The sequence below is a fragment of the Pelecanus crispus genome, chromosome 22 (genome assembly GCF_030463565.1).
Source record: "Pelecanus crispus isolate bPelCri1 chromosome 22, bPelCri1.pri, whole genome shotgun sequence".
Classification (NCBI taxonomy): Eukaryota; Metazoa; Chordata; class Aves; order Pelecaniformes; family Pelecanidae; genus Pelecanus; species Pelecanus crispus.
This window is the reverse complement of record NC_134664.1, coordinates 4,012,636-4,032,967: the sequence shown is the minus strand read 5'-3', so window position 1 is coordinate 4,032,967 and position 20,332 is coordinate 4,012,636. Positions and strand designations below refer to the sequence as shown.

At 48.3% G+C, this 20,332-nt stretch overlaps 4 protein-coding genes across 4 annotated transcripts; all 4 read right to left on the bottom strand.

Annotated features, from left to right (window-relative positions):
• Positions 1-1,742: 1,742 nt before the first annotated feature.
• Positions 1,743-2,513, bottom strand: LOC142595616 (feather beta keratin-like). Its single transcript, XM_075724305.1, is given in 3 exon segments — positions 1,743-2,060; positions 2,387-2,443; positions 2,445-2,513. Coding segments are annotated over 3 exon segments (444 nt in total).
• A 2,670-nt stretch (positions 2,514-5,183) lies between these two features.
• LOC142595617 (feather beta keratin-like) lies at positions 5,184-5,954 on the bottom strand. Its single transcript, XM_075724306.1, is given in 3 exon segments — positions 5,184-5,501; positions 5,828-5,884; positions 5,886-5,954. Coding segments are annotated over 3 exon segments (444 nt in total).
• Positions 5,955-8,624: 2,670 nt separating this feature from the next.
• On the bottom strand, positions 8,625-9,395 carry LOC142595615 (feather beta keratin-like). Its single transcript, XM_075724304.1, is given in 3 exon segments — positions 8,625-8,942; positions 9,269-9,325; positions 9,327-9,395. Coding segments are annotated over 3 exon segments (444 nt in total).
• A 2,233-nt stretch (positions 9,396-11,628) lies between these two features.
• On the bottom strand, positions 11,629-12,399 carry LOC142595613 (feather beta keratin-like). Its single transcript, XM_075724301.1, is given in 3 exon segments — positions 11,629-11,946; positions 12,273-12,329; positions 12,331-12,399. Coding segments are annotated over 3 exon segments (444 nt in total).
• Positions 12,400-20,332: the final 7,933 nt, after the last annotated feature.

The window sequence follows — 20,332 nt, the reverse complement described above, 5'->3', positions numbered from 1 at the left end:
CCTTCTCTCTTTCATCCTTACCTGCCGTAAGCAATAGACTACAGTGGTTAAGAATGAAGGCTACTCCCCCTCCAGAGGCTCTTTCCTGGAGACCTCTGGCAAACTGGAGGCACCCCAGCAACCAAGGCACATGCTGGCCAATCGATAGACATCCTTCTTCCTGCCCGCGTCTTTGCCACAACTGCTCTGGCCATCCGCACTGCTGGCGCACCAGGCACGACCAAATACTTGGCAGCATTTCCACAGGACACCCAACCCTGCTCAGCAGCAAACAGGGTCCACGACTCTTTGCAAGGACAGTGGGAGGAACGTGGCACAAGAGGTGCCTGCCACTCTACCTGAAGCACAGCCAGAGCAGCAGGGCCAAAGTATCTCCTGTGGAGGACAAGGGAGCGGGAAGGAGGGACTGAGAAGAGAGCTGGCAGGGCACCACTGCCTCAGCCTCCACAGCTTGAGGCCTTGCTGGAGGGACAAAAGGTTCACGGCTTGGGACCTCTCCAGGCAGAGCCTGCACAGCAGCTGAGTGAGGTTTCTGGAGGATTTGCTGCATGTCTGCTCCACTCACGTCCCTTCAGGACACACTGACACACACAGAAGGACTCCGCAACACCTAATGCTTCTGACCACAACACTGCTCCAGTGGGAGCAAAGATGACAGCTCTTTTCCCGCTCCCATCTACACCTCCTCAGAGCTTCCAGGACACGTCACCAACGCTACCCATCGCTTTCAGATGAGGGAGGATGATCCCTGTGTGTCCAGTCCCCTCCCCCACCTATTTTGCACACCCATGCTCAACCCATCCCCATTGCTCACATCTCCCTTTACACTGTTGCCCTGGCCACCACCTGTCCCTTCAACTCCTTTGGGACTCCCTCCAGTTCCAGGGTTTGGAAGAAGTGCTTGGAGGACGGAAGGGCAAGCACACATTGCGAGCGGTAACATGAGACCAGAGCCGTAGCCAGGTGGGTGTTAGCCTGCACAGAAATGTCTTTCAGCAGGTCAATGGCTTGCCTCATCAAGCGGAAGCCAGTATCCAACCTCGCCTGTTGCTCACATGTCCCTTGGGGGAACTCCTGCCCACCCTTTGCATACTCAGACAATACCACAAACCCCTCCACCGCCTCATGTCTCTTCCAAAGACCATAGACCTTGAGGGTACTCAGCTCCTACAGGCACCAGAGACATCCAGCATTGGCCCCTACCCGCCCACCCTTTTCCCCTCCAGGGCAACACAGTTCCCATTGAGCAGCTTGGCCAGGCATCCCAGGAGGAAGCAACACGAGGAGACTCAAGCTACAATGCAGCATAAACTTTAATGAGCCTAAAGAGTGAAACAAAGCAGCGCATGCTGGAAGGCACCCGGTCCAGGCTGCTACAAGGGCAGCTGACAGTCAGGCACCCCTTCGCAGCAATGGGACACGCGTCTTCCTCCCACGCACATGGGGAGAGGCTGATGAGCAGGGCCCCTCTCAGCTTGCTTCAGGATGGACCCATGGCACAGGACAGCAGGAGACATCAGGGACTCATGGTGTGGAGAAGAAAGCAGGAGGAGAAGACGACAACATCAGTTGGCCGTGTTTCCAGACAGCACAGGATGGCAGCTTGCTTGCCTCCCTGCTTTGCAGGAGGGCAACGAGGGTGCTCAGCCCCTCCGGAAACCCTGGCCAGCAGCTCCGTCCTCAGTCCGGCACCTGGCTTTGGGCTTCCTGGTCAATGCACGCACTGGACATCCAGCCTGCCTTTAGCAGGGCAGGCACCTTCCGCCGTAGTAGCGGCCACCAATGCCAGAGAGGTTAAAGCCCCCGGAGGAGATGGGCACTCCCTCAGCACTCAGGATGCTGCCAACAGCAGCGGAGGTGGTGGACCCCACAGCGGTGTTCTGGGGGAAGGAGCTGAGGATGGGTCCGGGCAGGGTCACCACCACGGGAGAGGGCTGGATCACCACCCGGGAGTCCTGGCACTGCCTGACACAGGGCTCGTTGCAGCTGTTGGCAAGTGGGGTTGGGCCACAGGGACGGCACAGATCGTAGCAGGACATGGCTGTGGGTCGGAGGTGCACCTGGGAGAGAGGGCAGGGAAAGCACAGGCAGCGTGTGAGGCACAGCCTGACAGCCTACTCGGCAAGAGAAAAGGCACAGGCTGGGGAGCGGGGACAGCCTGCGTAGGGAGCAAGAGGGACTAAAGAGCCGTGGTCCCAAAGGGGGCCCTGCAAAGATAGCGCAAGACCTTCTCTCCCCTCCCCCCAGGAGTGGCAAGGAGAACAGAGATGCTGGGAGCAGGAGCAAGGAGCCAGGCTCTCAGCAAAAGCTCCGCTCCAGTGAGGCAAAGATTCGATCAAGGCCCGACGACAAAGAGGAGAACAAGAGAAAGAGGAGAGTGAGGCACAAGTGGTTGCAGCTCACCTTGTTCACCAAGGAGGAGAAGGCAAGAGAAGCGGATGAGGAAGACTGCTGCTGGACGGGCTTTTATACTGGTCCAGACCGCCCCAGGCCCAGAGGCACCCTTTGCACATGTAATGTGTTTACCAACAAGCTCGTCTTGCATGCAAAGCGTCACAATTAAAGAAATGGGGACACTGCTTGTGTTCCCTGCAACGCTGCCTTTTCATTTCCCTGTCCATGTCATGCCCATTCAGCCACACAGGCTCCTTTCAAGTGACACTAATAGAGGACAAAATGTTTCCTGGTGAATTTGCAGCAAAAATCAGGCAGATGTTTCATCCAACTGGGTGGAGTGGTGCCATATTTTCAGGTGATGTCAGCATCTTACCCTCCTGAGGTATGCTTTTAGCCTCTGTTGTAATGAATTCAGTTTTTTTTCATTATAAACCTAGGATTAAAGTGCAGGCTTTATTTATGTGGCAGCTGTCCAAATTAATTGCTCTCTGTGCCTCCAAGCTTGCCTTTTTCATCAGGGAGACTATGCTGTTTGGTTTTTGAACTTTCTTTGATATCTCACATTGCCCTTAGAACAAATTGCCCTGTCTGTTTTGCCTTCTCACCTCTTCCAGCATTGCCTGGAGTTCCCCAGTCACCAGAACAAGAATGTTTCAGAAAGAATTACTTTGCTTTTCCACAAGTAAGTATTAGTTAGCCATTGCTGTTATCTTGCAGAAACCACTCCCTAATAAGAACATCTTCAGGTTTCAAAACTCTTCCTTTTTCCATTCCCCATGGTCCATGCCTCAGCTTCTGCTTTGGCCCTACATACTGTCAGGACAGCACAGCACACACAGTTCCAAACACTCCGCAAGATTTCCATGCAACATGTTACTCCCCACAGAAGCAAGTGAGGGCTGGCACGGCCAGCACGGACAGTCTGGAGAGCAGCAGATGTCAGGATCTGCCCAGCAATGCATGCCAAGGGAAGGATTCAAAGCTCTGCACTGCATTTCTGGGGGCAGAAGAGGAGCTGAATGTCCCAAGGAGGAATGACAGCCCAGCTTGGGGCACCAGCTGCACTCCTCTGACACCCCAGCTAGGTCATCATTGCAAAGGGGGGACAAAACTCCTTCCACAGCTAGGATGGGACTCCACCAGAAACAGGCAACTCTCTAATCACAGAGGCCCACTCCAAATTCCTCTTTTAAGGTGATGAAGAGAGCTTTTAAGTTGACAGAAGATGTTTATCTAAGCAAATATGCATGCAGAAGAAATCCCCTGTGTGACTGCAATACAGCAGCCCTGCATGTAATGGAAGGATTTCTTTCAAACATAAAAGAGTTTTCCTTACCCTCAAAACATACTACAGACTAGTTTTTTATCCATTGTACTTCCACTTAAAACCCTTCCACGAGCAATACATTAAATGCAAAGAAGCCCTTTCCTACCATCTCTCCATTCTCTCAGATTCAGCCCCCCATACTGAGGGTCTACATAAAGGCTCAAGCATCCTGACACACCCTACTCTCTCAGAGCATGTACTGAGGTTGTTGACTTTCTTCCCTGGTTCGATCTTGACCTTGCTTCTGCTAATGGCTCACCATGGCTTACAGTCATGGATGGGAGTGCATTTCTACAGGGTGTCCCAGCAGATAAAGACAGATTGGGATTTGGAAGGATAGATTTCTTTCACGGAAGACAATAAGGGAGCCATCTGGTGCAAACATACACATTTAACTGAAGACAGTGCACAAGAGTAGTCTTTGATTCTTTCCAAAAATGGACTGTATGGCCAGGTGCAAAGAATTTCCCCATGGAAAAAACAGACCACAGAAGGGAGAGAAAAAAAACAAAACTGAAAATAAGAAATCATGTTTCTTTTTACACAGTTGCCCTGGCCACCACCTGTCCCTTCAACTCCTTTGGGACTCCCTCCAGTTCCAGGGTTTGGAAGAAGTGCTTGGAGGACGGAAGGGCAAGCACACATTGCGAGCGGTAACATGAGACCAGAGCCGTAGCCAGGTGGGTGTTAGCCTGCACAGAAATGTCTTTCAGCAGGTCAATGGCTTGCCTCATCAAGCGGAAGCCAGTATCCAACCTCGCCTGTTGCTCACATGTCCCTTGGGGGAACTCCTGCCCACCCTTTGCATACTCAGACAATACCACAAACCCCTCCACCGCCTCATGTCTCTTCCAAAGACCATAGACCTTGAGGGTACTCAGCTCCTACAGGCACCAGAGACATCCAGCATTGGCCCCTACCCGCCCACCCTTTTCCCCTCCAGGGCAACACAGTTCCCATTGAGCAGCTTGGCCAGGCATCCCAGGAGGAAGCAACACGAGGAGACTCAAGCTACAATGCAGCATAAACTTTAATGAGCCTAAAGAGTGAAACAAAGCAGCGCATGCTGGAAGGCACCCGGTCCAGGCTGCTACAAGGGCAGCTGACAGTCAGGCACCCCTTCGCAGCAATGGGACACGCGTCTTCCTCCCACGCACATGGGGAGAGGCTGATGAGCAGGGCCCCTCTCAGCTTGCTTCAGGATGGACCCATGGCACAGGACAGCAGGAGACATCAGGGACTCATGGTGTGGAGAAGAAAGCAGGAGGAGAAGATGACAACATCAGTTGGCCGTGTTTCCAGACAGCACAGGATGGCAGCTTGCTTGCCTCCCTGCTTTGCAGGAGGGCAACGAGGGTGCTCAGCCCCTCCGGAAACCCTGGCCAGCAGCTCCGTCCTCAGTCCGGCACCTGGCTTTGGGCTTCCTGGTCAATGCACGCACTGGACATCCAGCCTGCCTTTAGCAGGGCAGGCACCTTCCGCCGTAGTAGCGGCCACCAATGCCAGAGAGGTTAAAGCCCCCGGAGGAGATGGGCACTCCCTCAGCACTCAGGATGCTGCCAACAGCAGCGGAGGTGGTGGACCCCACAGCGGTGTTCTGGGGGAAGGAGCTGAGGATGGGTCCGGGCAGGGTCACCACCACGGGAGAGGGCTGGATCACCACCCGGGAGTCCTGGCACTGCCTGACACAGGGCTCGTTGCAGCTGTTGGCAAGTGGGGTTGGGCCACAGGGACGGCACAGATCGTAGCAGGACATGGCTGTGGGTCGGAGGTGCACCTGGGAGAGAGGGCAGGGAAAGCACAGGCAGCGTGTGAGGCACAGCCTGACAGCCTACTCGGCAAGAGAAAAGGCACAGGCTGGGGAGCGGGGACAGCCTGCGTAGGGAGCAAGAGGGACTAAAGAGCCGTGGTCCCAAAGGGGGCCCTGCAAAGATAGCGCAAGACCTTCTCTCCCCTCCCCCCAGGAGTGGCAAGGAGAACAGAGATGCTGGGAGCAGGAGCAAGGAGCCAGGCTCTCAGCAAAAGCTCCGCTCCAGTGAGGCAAAGATTCGATCAAGGCCCGACGACAAAGAGGAGAACAAGAGAAAGAGGAGAGTGAGGCACAAGTGGTTGCAGCTCACCTTGTTCACCAAGGAGGAGAAGGCAAGAGAAGCGGATGAGGAAGACTGCTGCTGGACGGGCTTTTATACTGGTCCAGACCGCCCCAGGCCCAGAGGCACCCTTTGCACATGTAATGTGTTTACCAACAAGCTCGTCTTGCATGCAAAGCGTCACAATTAAAGAAATGGGGACACTGCTTGTGTTCCCTGCAACGCTGCCTTTTCATTTCCCTGTCCATGTCATGCCCATTCAGCCACACAGGCTCCTTTCAAGTGACACTAATAGAGGACAAAATGTTTCCTGGTGAATTTGCAGCAAAAATCAGGCAGATGTTTCATCCAACTGGGTGGAGTGGTGCCATATTTTCAGGTGATGTCAGCATCTTACCCTCCTGAGGTATGCTTTTAGCCTCTGTTGTAATGAATTCAGTTTTTTTTCATTATAAACCTAGGATTAAAGTGCAGGCTTTATTTATGTGGCAGCTGTCCAAATTAATTGCTCTCTGTGCCTCCAAGCTTGCCTTTTTCATCAGGGAGACTATGCTGTTTGGTTTTTGAACTTTCTTTGATATCTCACATTGCCCTTAGAACAAATTGCCCTGTCTGTTTTGCCTTCTCACCTCTTCCAGCATTGCCTGGAGTTCCCCAGTCACCAGAACAAGAATGTTTCAGAAAGAATTACTTTGCTTTTCCACAAGTAAGTATTAGTTAGCCATTGCTGTTATCTTGCAGAAACCACTCCCTAATAAGAACATCTTCAGGTTTCAAAACTCTTCCTTTTTCCATTCCCCATGGTCCATGCCTCAGCTTCTGCTTTGGCCCTACATACTGTCAGGACAGCACAGCACACACAGTTCCAAACACTCCGCAAGATTTCCATGCAACATGTTACTCCCCACAGAAGCAAGTGAGGGCTGGCACGGCCAGCACGGACAGTCTGGAGAGCAGCAGATGTCAGGATCTGCCCAGCAATGCATGCCAAGGGAAGGATTCAAAGCTCTGCACTGCATTTCTGGGGGCAGAAGAGGAGCTGAATGTCCCAAGGAGGAATGACAGCCCAGCTTGGGGCACCAGCTGCACTCCTCTGACACCCCAGCTAGGTCATCATTGCAAAGGGGGGACAAAACTCCTTCCACAGCTAGGATGGGACTCCACCAGAAACAGGCAACTCTCTAATCACAGAGGCCCACTCCAAATTCCTCTTTTAAGGTGATGAAGAGAGCTTTTAAGTTGACAGAAGATGTTTATCTAAGCAAATATGCATGCAGAAGAAATCCCCTGTGTGACTGCAATACAGCAGCCCTGCATGTAATGGAAGGATTTCTTTCAAACATAAAAGAGTTTTCCTTACCCTCAAAACATACTACAGACTAGTTTTTTATCCATTGTACTTCCACTTAAAACCCTTCCACGAGCAATACATTAAATGCAAAGAAGCCCTTTCCTACCATCTCTCCATTCTCTCAGATTCAGCCCCCCATACTGAGGGTCTACATAAAGGCTCAAGCATCCTGACACACCCTACTCTCTCAGAGCATGTACTGAGGTTGTTGACTTTCTTCCCTGGTTCGATCTTGACCTTGCTTCTGCTAATGGCTCACCATGGCTTACAGTCATGGATGGGAGTGCATTTCTACAGGGTGTCCCAGCAGATAAAGACAGATTGGGATTTGGAAGGATAGATTTCTTTCACGGAAGACAATAAGGGAGCCATCTGGTGCAAACATACACATTTAACTGAAGACAGTGCACAAGAGTAGTCTTTGATTCTTTCCAAAAATGGACTGTATGGCCAGGTGCAAAGAATTTCCCCATGGAAAAAACAGACCACAGAAGGGAGAGAAAAAAAACAAAACTGAAAATAAGAAATCATGTTTCTTTTTACACAGTTGCCCTGGCCACCACCTGTCCCTTCAACTCCTTTGGGACTCCCTCCAGTTCCAGGGTTTGGAAGAAGTGCTTGGAGGACGGAAGGGCAAGCACACATTGCGAGCGGTAACATGAGACCAGAGCCGTAGCCAGGTGGGTGTTAGCCTGCACAGAAATGTCTTTCAGCAGGTCAATGGCTTGCCTCATCAAGCGGAAGCCAGTATCCAACCTCGCCTGTTGCTCACATGTCCCTTGGGGGAACTCCTGCCCACCCTTTGCATACTCAGACAATACCACAAACCCCTCCACCGCCTCATGTCTCTTCCAAAGACCATAGACCTTGAGGGTACTCAGCTCCTACAGGCACCAGAGACATCCAGCATTGGCCCCTACCCGCCCACCCTTTTCCCCTCCAGGGCAACACAGTTCCCATTGAGCAGCTTGGCCAGGCATCCCAGGAGGAAGCAACACGAGGAGACTCAAGCTACAATGCAGCATAAACTTTAATGAGCCTAAAGAGTGAAACAAAGCAGCGCATGCTGGAAGGCACCCGGTCCAGGCTGCTACAAGGGCAGCTGACAGTCAGGCACCCCTTCGCAGCAATGGGACACGCGTCTTCCTCCCACGCACATGGGGAGAGGCTGATGAGCAGGGCCCCTCTCAGCTTGCTTCAGGATGGACCCATGGCACAGGACAGCAGGAGACATCAGGGACTCATGGTGTGGAGAAGAAAGCAGGAGGAGAAGATGACAACATCAGTTGGCCGTGTTTCCAGACAGCACAGGATGGCAGCTTGCTTGCCTCCCTGCTTTGCAGGAGGGCAACGAGGGTGCTCAGCCCCTCCGGAAACCCTGGCCAGCAGCTCCGTCCTCAGTCCGGCACCTGGCTTTGGGCTTCCTGGTCAATGCACGCACTGGACATCCAGCCTGCCTTTAGCAGGGCAGGCACCTTCCGCCGTAGTAGCGGCCACCAATGCCAGAGAGGTTAAAGCCCCCGGAGGAGATGGGCACTCCCTCAGCACTCAGGATGCTGCCAACAGCAGCGGAGGTGGTGGACCCCACAGCGGTGTTCTGGGGGAAGGAGCTGAGGATGGGTCCGGGCAGGGTCACCACCACGGGAGAGGGCTGGATCACCACCCGGGAGTCCTGGCACTGCCTGACACAGGGCTCGTTGCAGCTGTTGGCAAGTGGGGTTGGGCCACAGGGACGGCACAGATCGTAGCAGGACATGGCTGTGGGTCGGAGGTGCACCTGGGAGAGAGGGCAGGGAAAGCACAGGCAGCGTGTGAGGCACAGCCTGACAGCCTACTCGGCAAGAGAAAAGGCACAGGCTGGGGAGCGGGGACAGCCTGCGTAGGGAGCAAGAGGGACTAAAGAGCCGTGGTCCCAAAGGGGGCCCTGCAAAGATAGCGCAAGACCTTCTCTCCCCTCCCCCCAGGAGTGGCAAGGAGAACAGAGATGCTGGGAGCAGGAGCAAGGAGCCAGGCTCTCAGCAAAAGCTCCGCTCCAGTGAGGCAAAGATTCGATCAAGGCCCGACGACAAAGAGGAGAACAAGAGAAAGAGGAGAGTGAGGCACAAGTGGTTGCAGCTCACCTTGTTCACCAAGGAGGAGAAGGCAAGAGAAGCGGATGAGGAAGACTGCTGCTGGACGGGCTTTTATACTGGTCCAGACCGCCCCAGGCCCAGAGGCACCCTTTGCACATGTAATGTGTTTACCAACAAGCTCGTCTTGCATGCAAAGCGTCACAATTAAAGAAATGGGGACACTGCTTGTGTTCCCTGCAACGCTGCCTTTTCATTTCCCTGTCCATGTCATGCCCATTCAGCCACACAGGCTCCTTTCAAGTGACACTATTAGAGGACAAAATGTTTCCTGGGGAAATGACACGTCAGCACAGGCAGATGATGCAGCCACTGATGAGGAGCGTCCCACCTCGCCCCTTGCCCTCCAGGGCCTCACTTTAAAGTGTTTCCTGACAAATGGAGCAGGTCTCCTCGTAGCCCTGAGGCTTCAGCCTGGACATCCACATGCAAGGGTCAGCACCATCACTCGCTCTCCCTCATGCTGTGCTCACTCACACTGTATTAGGCATCGCCTTCCTAGGCAGGGCACCTCTGCTTTGGGGTCTTAGACTCTCTCTCCGAGACTGAGCTTTGCTCTCGGCAGAAGGTTGCCTTGCTCTTTTGCCATCTTCCTTCTCTCTTTCATCCTTACCTGCCGTAAGCAATAGACTACAGTGGTTAAGAATGAAGGCTACTCCCCCTCCAGAGGCTCTTTCCTGGAGACCTCTGGCAAACTGGAGGCACCCCAGCAACCAAGGCACATGCTGGCCAATCGATAGACATCCTTCTTCCTGCCCGCGTCTTTGCCACAACTGCTCTGGCCATCCGCACTGCTGGCGCACCAGGCACGACCAAATACTTGGCAGCATTTCCACAGGACACCCAACCCTGCTCAGCAGCAAACAGGGTCCACGACTCTTTGCAAGGACAGTGGGAGGAACGTGGCACAAGAGGTGCCTGCCACTCTACCTGAAGCACAGCCAGAGCAGCAGGGCCAAAGTATCTCCTGTGGAGGACAAGGGAGCGGGAAGGAGGGACTGAGAAGAGAGCTGGCAGGGCACCACTGCCTCAGTCTCCACAGCTTGAGGCCTTGCTGGAGGGACAAAAGGTTCACGGCTTGGGACCTCTCCAGGCAGAGCCTGCACAGCAGCTGAGTGAGGTTTCTGGAGGATTTGCTGCATGTCTGCTCCACTCACGTCCCTTCAGGACACACTGACACACACAGAAGGACTCCGCAACACCTAATGCTTCTGACCACAACACTGCTCCAGTGGGAGCAAAGATGACAGCTCTTTTCCCGCTCCCATCTACACCTCCTCAGAGCTTCCAGGACACGTCACCAACGCTACCCATCGCTTTCAGATGAGGGAGGATGATCCCTGTGTGTCCAGTCCCCTCCCCCACCTATTTTGCACACCCATGCTCAACCCATCCCCATTGCTCACATCTCCCTTTACACTGTTGCCCTGGCCACCACCTGTCCCTTCAACTCCTTTGGGACTCCCTCCAGTTCCAGGGTTTGGAAGAAGTGCTTGGAGGACGGAAGGGCAAGCACACATTGCGAGCGGTAACATGAGACCAGAGCCGTAGCCAGGTGGGTGTTAGCCTGCACAGAAATGTCTTTCAGCAGGTCAATGGCTTGCCTCATCAAGCGGAAGCCAGTATCCAACCTCGCCTGTTGCTCACATGTCCCTTGGGGGAACTCCTGCCCACCCTTTGCATACTCAGACAATACCACAAACCCCTCCACCGCCTCATGTCTCTTCCAAAGACCATAGACCTTGAGGGTACTCAGCTCCTACAGGCACCAGAGACATCCAGCATTGGCCCCTACCCGCCCACCCTTTTCCCCTCCAGGGCAACACAGTTCCCATTGAGCAGCTTGGCCAGGCATCCCAGGAGGAAGCAACACGAGGAGACTCAAGCTACAATGCAGCATAAACTTTAATGAGCCTAAAGAGTGAAACAAAGCAGCGCATGCTGGAAGGCACCCGGTCCAGGCTGCTACAAGGGCAGCTGACAGTCAGGCACCCCTTCGCAGCAATGGGACACGCGTCTTCCTCCCACGCACATGGGGAGAGGCTGATGAGCAGGGCCCCTCTCAGCTTGCTTCAGGATGGACCCATGGCACAGGACAGCAGGAGACATCAGGGACTCATGGTGTGGAGAAGAAAGCAGGAGGAGAAGATGACAACATCAGTTGGCCGTGTTTCCAGACAGCACAGGATGGCAGCTTGCTTGCCTCCCTGCTTTGCAGGAGGGCAACGAGGGTGCTCAGCCCCTCCGGAAACCCTGGCCAGCAGCTCCGTCCTCAGTCCGGCACCTGGCTTTGGGCTTCCTGGTCAATGCACGCACTGGACATCCAGCCTGCCTTTAGCAGGGCAGGCACCTTCCGCCGTAGTAGCGGCCACCAATGCCAGAGAGGTTAAAGCCCCCGGAGGAGATGGGCACTCCCTCAGCACTCAGGATGCTGCCAACAGCAGCAGAGGTGGTGGACCCCACAGCGGTGTTCTGGGGGAAGGAGCTGAGGATGGGTCCGGGCAGGGTCACCACCACGGGAGAGGGCTGGATCACCACCCGGGAGTCCTGGCACTGCCTGACACAGGGCTCGTTGCAGCTGTTGGCAAGTGGGGTTGGGCCACAGGGACGGCACAGATCGTAGCAGGACATGGCTGTGGGTCGGAGGTGCACCTGGGAGAGAGGGCAGGGAAAGCACAGGCAGCGTGTGAGGCACAGCCTGACAGCCTACTCGGCAAGAGAAAAGGCACAGGCTGGGGAGCGGGGACAGCCTGCGTAGGGAGCAAGAGGGACTAAAGAGCCGTGGTCCCAAAGGGGGCCCTGCAAAGATAGCGCAAGACCTTCTCTCCCCTCCCCCCAGGAGTGGCAAGGAGAACAGAGATGCTGGGAGCAGGAGCAAGGAGCCAGGCTCTCAGCAAAAGCTCCGCTCCAGTGAGGCAAAGATTCGATCAAGGCCCGACGACAAAGAGGAGAACAAGAGAAAGAGGAGAGTGAGGCACAAGTGGTTGCAGCTCACCTTGTTCACCAAGGAGGAGAAGGCAAGAGAAGCGGATGAGGAAGACTGCTGCTGGACGGGCTTTTATACTGGTCCAGACCGCCCCAGGCCCAGAGGCACCCTTTGCACATGTAATGTGTTTACCAACAAGCTCGTCTTGTATGGAAAGTGTACTACTGAAGTACTCTTTCATTTGGTACTTGCAATGCTCCCTCCCCATTTCCTTGCTAATGGCATGCCCATTCCACCCCAGAGTTTGTTTTATGTTACATAATTAGAGATTAAATGAATTTCATGTACAGCAGTGTTGATTCAGGTAGTTAAGATATTTATGGTTATCTCCTTGGAAAACAATGCATTTTTCCACCAGTGTGTCATTTTAGTCACTGGCTTCTCTTTCACAGGGTCATTTACATATTAGAATAATGCGAGATTCATCTTAGTTAAATAATTGGAAAAATCTCATGTTTTGCACAAATATACTTCCACATATTTTTCTGTCTGTCTTAGCATTGCACTACATATCTAGCTTGGATCTCTCATTGGGCGTGAAATTTTTTTTAGATAAAAGCCTAATTAGGTCACATACCCTGTAGCAAATTTTTAGTTTGTTGGCCAACATTAACCATTCTATTTCAGAAACCACATCATGGTTTATAGCTTACTGTGTTTCTACCTTCTAATTTTGTAAAATCTCCAACTACTTTTAATTCCCAAAACACAACATGGTACTATCAAAATGTTTAAAAAATTATGTTCTTCCAAGCCAACTTAACACTTCAAGCCATTTTTAGAAATAATTTGCCCCTTGACCAGGAGAGCAATTTCTGTAAAGACTCAAAGAGTGGTTTTTTCCTTCCCTTCTTCCAACAGTAAGCTGAGGTCTGTTTGGAGGATATCTTATGTTTTTACATGGAGTCAGAAAATGGAGCAACTACTTGTAAGGAGAATCCTTTCCTGACATCAGTCAGACTGAGAATTATCTTACCAAGCTGAGACTAAAAGCTTTCAGACTTTATGGACTCATGTTCAAACTGTGTAAGGACAATGAGTTAGGTCAGCTGCTTCTACCTGGCCAGAACTGAATTGCACATTCAAGATATCAGTTAAAATCCATTGTGCAATATCAGACAGTCCAGGTACCTATGAAGTACAGAAAAAAACTCTTCTCACAACAGGACTTTGAATCATCTGTGTACTGACAGCAGTGAAAACTGTGACAGTACAAGATACAAAAACATCCCATTAAATATTTGAGATGAAACTTGATAGAAAAAGTGCTGCAGGTGTTGAGAGATGCTGACTTAGGAATTTAGCACAGCAAATCAGTGGGGTTTTTTAAAGCAAACCAGATTCATTTTGCAACACATTTCTCAGTAGAAACATACTGTTCAGCATCTGGTGCTGGATATGGGCTATTGGACAAGTTGTTTCCCTGGGCTAATTAGGGGTGTAATATGCTAAGGTTTTATGTACTGGCATACCAATTTGGTATCCAGAACATCCACTTATGGTATCCAGGCAACTGTCCCGCAGGAAAGAAATTAAAGCAACTGAGAACACATGAGAAGATGGCATCCATGCAATTGCTTGGACACATACTTTCGGTTCTTTTATCACCATACCCAAACACAGAAAATCAAATGCTTCATTCAGGTGGTATAGCAAACAATAATTTATACTACATTCAAATCATGCGAGTTGGCAATTTTGGCTAACCAAGTGAAGAAAAATGAAGAAAGGCTGAAGCTTAGATTTTTACACCATCACATGAAACATTTCTGAAGACAGAAATGTTTAATTTCATTCATTAAAACAGAGCCTAATACATCATGACTACAGCAAAACAAGAATTAAACTGACTGTGAAGGGATAAAATTATCCACCCAGCAGAGTTCCTACAAAACATCACACCCAGATTTGTGATTTTATTTTTATTATTTTAAGAATTCAATACAGAGAAAAAAACAAATTAATTGGGAATGCATCCTGTAGTAATCATTGAGGTGGAAGTGATCAGTTCCAGGGTTAATGAAAATGTTTTTATAAAATATTCTTTCGTTTTAAAAATATATTTCATTTAAAGTTTTCCACCTAGCAATATCAGAATCTTGATCTTTCATTTACCTCTATTACATATTTAGAAGCCACTGAGGTGTGTCTGTCAGCAGATCCCTAGGGCTGTATAACAATATTGAAGCTTCTCCTTTGGCTTCTTTAAAGGAAAGAACTTCAAAGTCCCAAATATTCATTAATGGTTGAGACATATAAATTGTATACACTATGTAAATATTGCAAGTATATGACAAAATTACATAGTTATGTCACTTGGATAATAGCATCACTTTAAATTTGAGAGTCATGGTTACTCCCTAAGTAGGCAATATTTAATAGCTTCAGAAACCAGGGTTAATTTTTTCATTAAAAAGTAGTTTTGTGTGTGTCATAATAACAACCTTTTATAAAACTTCTGGAGCAGACCCACAGCTACTCTAAGTTCTTATGACTATATAATGCAGCAGCACTGGGCAACAAAATAAGGTTGGAATATGGGTTTCTTTGAAATCACCAACACAAACCATCCACTTTCTCAAGCATTAGCCTGCTGCCACAAACTCTGTGCCTGTCCCTGCTGTTACCACAAAAATGTGTTTTATAGAAATCCTAAGTTATTTCTTCTCTCCCTTTGTCTTTCACAGCACGTCCTTCTCAGTGAAATAATTTCCTCAGCTCTCCTAGAAGACCAAGTTGCCTACCTGCAGAGCGAGCGCCATACCTCTGCTCCAGATTCACAGTGAAAATTCACACCCAGTGACCCCACTGTAAGCGGGCTCCTTCAGGCTAGACCAGGAAGGGTTGAGACTTGCCATGACACTTCATTGCACTGAAAAGCCTGGTATACTGTAATCACTTCTATTTCAATACGCTGTCTCGACAGAAATCGGTATTTTGTTTCTTATTCTTTAGAAAAGGACATTTCTGGGCATCCTAACCCTTTCTGATAGATAAAGTGTCATTCTGCACTCAAGCTTTGGTTGGTCCCTGGGATGCTTATTTAGGCATCAACCCTGATTAAAGATCTGCCAGTAAGAATCAGGGTGAAAAACTGCAGCCACCAAGGATGACAAAGACTTTTTTGTCCCCACGTAGCTCATCTTTGGGCTGTTGTGTCAAAAGCCATACCTGTCAACCCACAGGACGAGCTAGTCAGGAAAAGTGCCTCACGTACCCTGAGATCTGCCCTTCCCTACAGACAGATTTCCTGTCTGGAGTTGTTTACCTGCTACTTGTTTGCTTCTCTAATAGAGCGGTAAAATTTTTTCTCTGTAAATACCTTCTAAATTATGAGGTGTGTTAGAGGGATCCCTGGGGCAATAACTCTTATCAGGAAGCTCTGCGTCCTCTTTAAATCAAATGCCATATCACAAATATTCATTAATGATTTATACATGCAGAGTGCTGTGTTATTAACGTGTGGCTTCAGACACCCATGAATTGAGTAATAATATCCCTTCAAGATAAACAGATCAAAGTCACATATGTCATTCCACTAATCAGCTCCTAACCAGGTCATGATTCCTTGCCTCATAATGCTTTCTTCCTACACTGCATTCATACGAGATCCCACTCACCCCTTACGGTCTCGGGTGACCCTGGACCCCAGTAGATGCAACTAAACTCCATTCCATGGATTTTTATGTCATTGCAATGTTTTCTACCAGGAAGGTTAAAGCCTTATAATTTTAATCAATTTTTTCTTAGAATACAAGTCATCTCGGTGACAGATTATTTTCCCTTTCTGTGAGTGTATTTCAAGAGCCGGCCCCTCTTCAATGGCACAACTGCTAGTGTTTTTAGTAGGCTGCCTATCATCAGTCTGATGCTCTTATTCCCCAGTCATCTTTCCCCTCAAATCGTATTTAGCCATGGTACTCATCAGGACAGAAGACAGATGGGCTGGGAGCTGGAGTGCACTGCTTGGAAAGCATAAACAGACTTTCAAAACTACTAGTTACTTCTTCATATTTGGCTTCAAATTTGGAACGGCTCTGAGATGCCTTGTTTAAAAAAAATAGATTTCTAAAAATCGATATCCTTTGAGGCATCATGGCTTTGACAACCAAAATCTCATCATTTTTCAGTGGGACCAAACCTTAGCTTTTGCTGTAAAGCAGGAGTGGCTTGGGTGTCGTCTTTTTATAATTCTGTGTCCCTGGATGTCTCTCACAGCTCACCCAGCTCCAAAGCCAGACTCATGGGGATCTCAGAGGAGGGATTACAGGGCATCACTAAACTCGTATGAAGCAATACCAAAGATCACAGCTATTACTTTAGTGACCTCTGTCATTGGCCACACTCAAGGAACCTGCATGCTTAGTGAGAGTGAGTTCACATTAGCTGATGTATAGGGAGAAGGAATTTGTTTTTCTTTGCTCCTTAATTTTAGTACTCCTAGACTCCAAAGAAGCTGGATCCTACCCTCAGGCAGGTGGTATAATTTTGCAGCAAACAGTCTTAGCAGTCAGTTCTTTGGACAAGGTTGATGAGCAGCAAAGAGGAATCTCTTTATCCCCCCAGCCCAGTGCTGGGATTACCTTGGTAGCTGGGTGTAAAAACAACACTCTTTGCAGGTTCAATGTACAATCTGCTGTAACTAGGCAAGTAAATCTCTTTGGGCAAGATTCTGTCACTGCTGAGGTACCATCTTATCTTGTGGAAGATTGGGAGATTTCAGTATAAAAAGCATTCATGCTCCACCACTTTTCTCTGAAAACTATTTTCTTAGTAGTTGGTATTTTCCTTTTTTTAATAATTCATTCAATCTGTGGTCCTCATCTTCTAAATTATTCTGTAAAGCAGATGTCTTTGTAAGGATCCCAAAGCAATGACAGTCATTGGGAACAGCATGCAGAAGTTTCAGATTAAAGGATTTCAAAGCACTTTTTGCAAACTCTTATTAATGATTTATACATGCAAAACACTTATTATCATATTTTAAGTATCCAGCATGATTGCAGTGTTTTAAAACAGAGTTACAAAGTCACCCTTAAATGTGTCAAGGTTATTAATGAACATTCTCTAGTTATGTATTAAGGTGCTTGCATCATGCTACATTTTTGTTTGATTTTCATTTGAAAAGTAGCTTTGCACTGCTGCCAGATTTCTCAGAATAGGCAACTGATGAAACTTGTTGCAAAGAAAGCCTGAACCTTCTCAGACATTACACAAACATGCACTCGCTTGCTATGTATGTGAAAGCAGAGAATTGTATAAGCATGCATGACCTCCACACCTTCTTTGATTTTGCATGCATTTGGGAAGGGGTCTCAGAGCTAAACTACTCATATTGATAAAGGAATAACAAAATAAAGACCCTTTATTAAGAGCCTTAATAAAGACTCAGAGGCTTTTTCAGAGGAGTCCGGAGAATGATTTGAGCAAAGGATTAGGCTCTTGTAGATCTCTAGTGAAAGAATGTGAAGGTCAGAAAACATACAAATCAGGCTAGTCTGACACACGCAGACAGTATGCGGAACTAGCCTTGGAAAAAAAAAATCTGGGTAGCTTATTAGGACCTCATGCACAAAAGGCTTCTTTAAGCTTTCAGTCACTTTCTTAAGGTTCTCACAACATAGGGCCTCCTAGTTCTCTTATTCTTTCCTTTATTTGTCTTCTTTATTTTTCCCTCTTTAACTGTTCTCTTCAGAAATGCAGATAAATCCAAGTTGAGACAATTGTTCCTTGGTAACCAACCATTACCTAAGGGATGATTGTTGATGTAGGATTTTCATTTAAAAGGATTTTTTTTTTTTTTAACAAAGATCATTACTCCATAGTTAGTAATTTGCAGGCATTAGTAATTGCAGATTTCTTAAGTGACAGCTTAGGTTTCAAAATACATAAATGAAGCCACAGATTTTAACTAGGGATGGTGTCTTAAAATACTTTAAGCAGCTTTAAAAAAAACTTGGCCTTTTTTTCCTCTGTTTTGTGGTGGGAAAAAAATTTTTAAAAACCCCAATGTTTACTATTCATTCCAAGTAGCAGAGAAAAAAAAAACAGTTTGAGAATTTCCAGGCCTATTGAATTGCTATGTTTTGTTCAGACCAAGCACATCCCCACTACACTAGGATTCCTAATGCTCTTGGACATTCATCTCCTCAGATTCAGTTTCAGGTCTCTTGTTTTTCCTAAACACAGGAACATTTCTGGCTATCCCAGAGAGAAGGATGTTCCAGTGTCCAAACCACTAGCCTAGTTGTGGTTGTACACGCTTCAGTCATCCTATAGACTGAGCTGCTACACCAAATGCTCAGTTCACAGTGGAAACAGCACTGGGAGAATGTGAATAGAATGGGTACACTTAAAATTAAATAATTTATTAAAAGTCAGGTCTGCATTTACTTGCTGACTGCCACAGCTTTCCTATGTAAAAATGGAAAAGTCATTTTGGAACATATCAAAAAGTGCTCAATGTACTTTTCTGTACTGCCAGCCCCTCCCTTAATCCCTGTGCATTAACATTGCATTTGTAAAAGAGATAGCAATCCCTTCTCTTTTGTTTCTCAGGTCTGATCAGTTAGAATGCTTGTTGTTCACTGTGGGGAGTCGCCCTTTGTTTGCCAGATGCAATGCAATTTCAGTTAAGACTTCAAAGAGTTGCTGGAATTCAAATTATAAATAATATGATAAATGCCAATGAGGAAAGCCTGTTTTACTCCAGGCTGTTCCATTTGCTCACCAAGTGACCTCTGACAATTCATTTAGCCTCTGTGCTTCACTATTAAACCTAGATAATAACTAGAATTAAAATTTGCCAAAGGCAATGAAAAACTAAGCTGCAAGGGAAGTGCGAGGTAGCATTTTATATAGTGCCCAAAACTGCAAAGAGAATAAAGGTCTCAAGGAGTCCCACAGCACACTGTGGCACAAGGGGCTGTAAAAAGAGGATGCAATGAACACAAAGCACGGAGAAGTCTCTGGGACAGTATTTAGAAAAGAGAAGACCCATGAGAGGAGCCATGGGTTACACTAAGCCTGGATTAATGGCACAAAATGCTTCAATTACAGAAGATGAGCACAGTTGGCAGCTAAGGTTTTTCTTGCCAGGCATTTGCAGCTGTCTTCCGGTAATGTTCACTAAAGATCGTATCTGATTTGTCCAAAGCACTTGTGGAAAACCCTTCATGGGGCATCGCCCTGGTTCAGGCAATGTCCAGGGCCACAGGGCAGGAGCTGCCACCCCGCAGCCACCACTGCTCTCGGGCTCCTTTCCCCCAGCCCCGCAGGGCTCCCCTGCTGCAGGGCTCCGTGCCCGGGCTATCGCAGGGTGTCTTGCTGCTTTGTCTATAAAACTGAGCTACTGGGGCAATTCCAGTAATTAAGGGATCTACTGCATGCGATAGCTTTCCTCCTTAAGAACAGTGCTTGTGGTGGTTTACAGTCAGTTATAAACTGGATTTTTTTTTTTTTTCCCTACAAGTTTAAGGTTTATCTTCACTTGGCTTATGAGCACCATGTTGTATGAACTTCATAGCAATACAACCAATCATTTTCTTTATCCGCGGTTAAATTGCAAGAACCAAATCTTACTAAATGAATCCTGAATGAAAATAAACATATATAATATATATTAATCTCCCTATATATGTATATATGATTTTCAGCCAAATGAATCCTGCTGTACAGTTTTAATGTTACATAGCTCCTCAGTGGCAGAGCAGTGCTTAGGCAGATTAATTAGACATAAATCTTAGTACAGTCCCACCTGCTTTTACTCCCTCTTTGCCCGGAGCCCTCAAAAAGCCTACTTTAATAAGAAAACCATACTCCTTTTTCCCCATTTCTTATTATGGCTCTAAAAACCAACCTTGCTAAGATGTAGTAACATTTTACTCAAAAAAGAAAAGTCCAGACAGCGCTAAGGGTGAAACCAAACCCACCTTTTTTCTCTAGACTTTTTTTAGCCACTTTCTGGCAAAAAGTGAAGCACCTGGTGTTCCCCCAAAGGTTCCCAAAGGTGTTCCCTCATAGATTCACATGCTCAAAATCAATATGACAAAC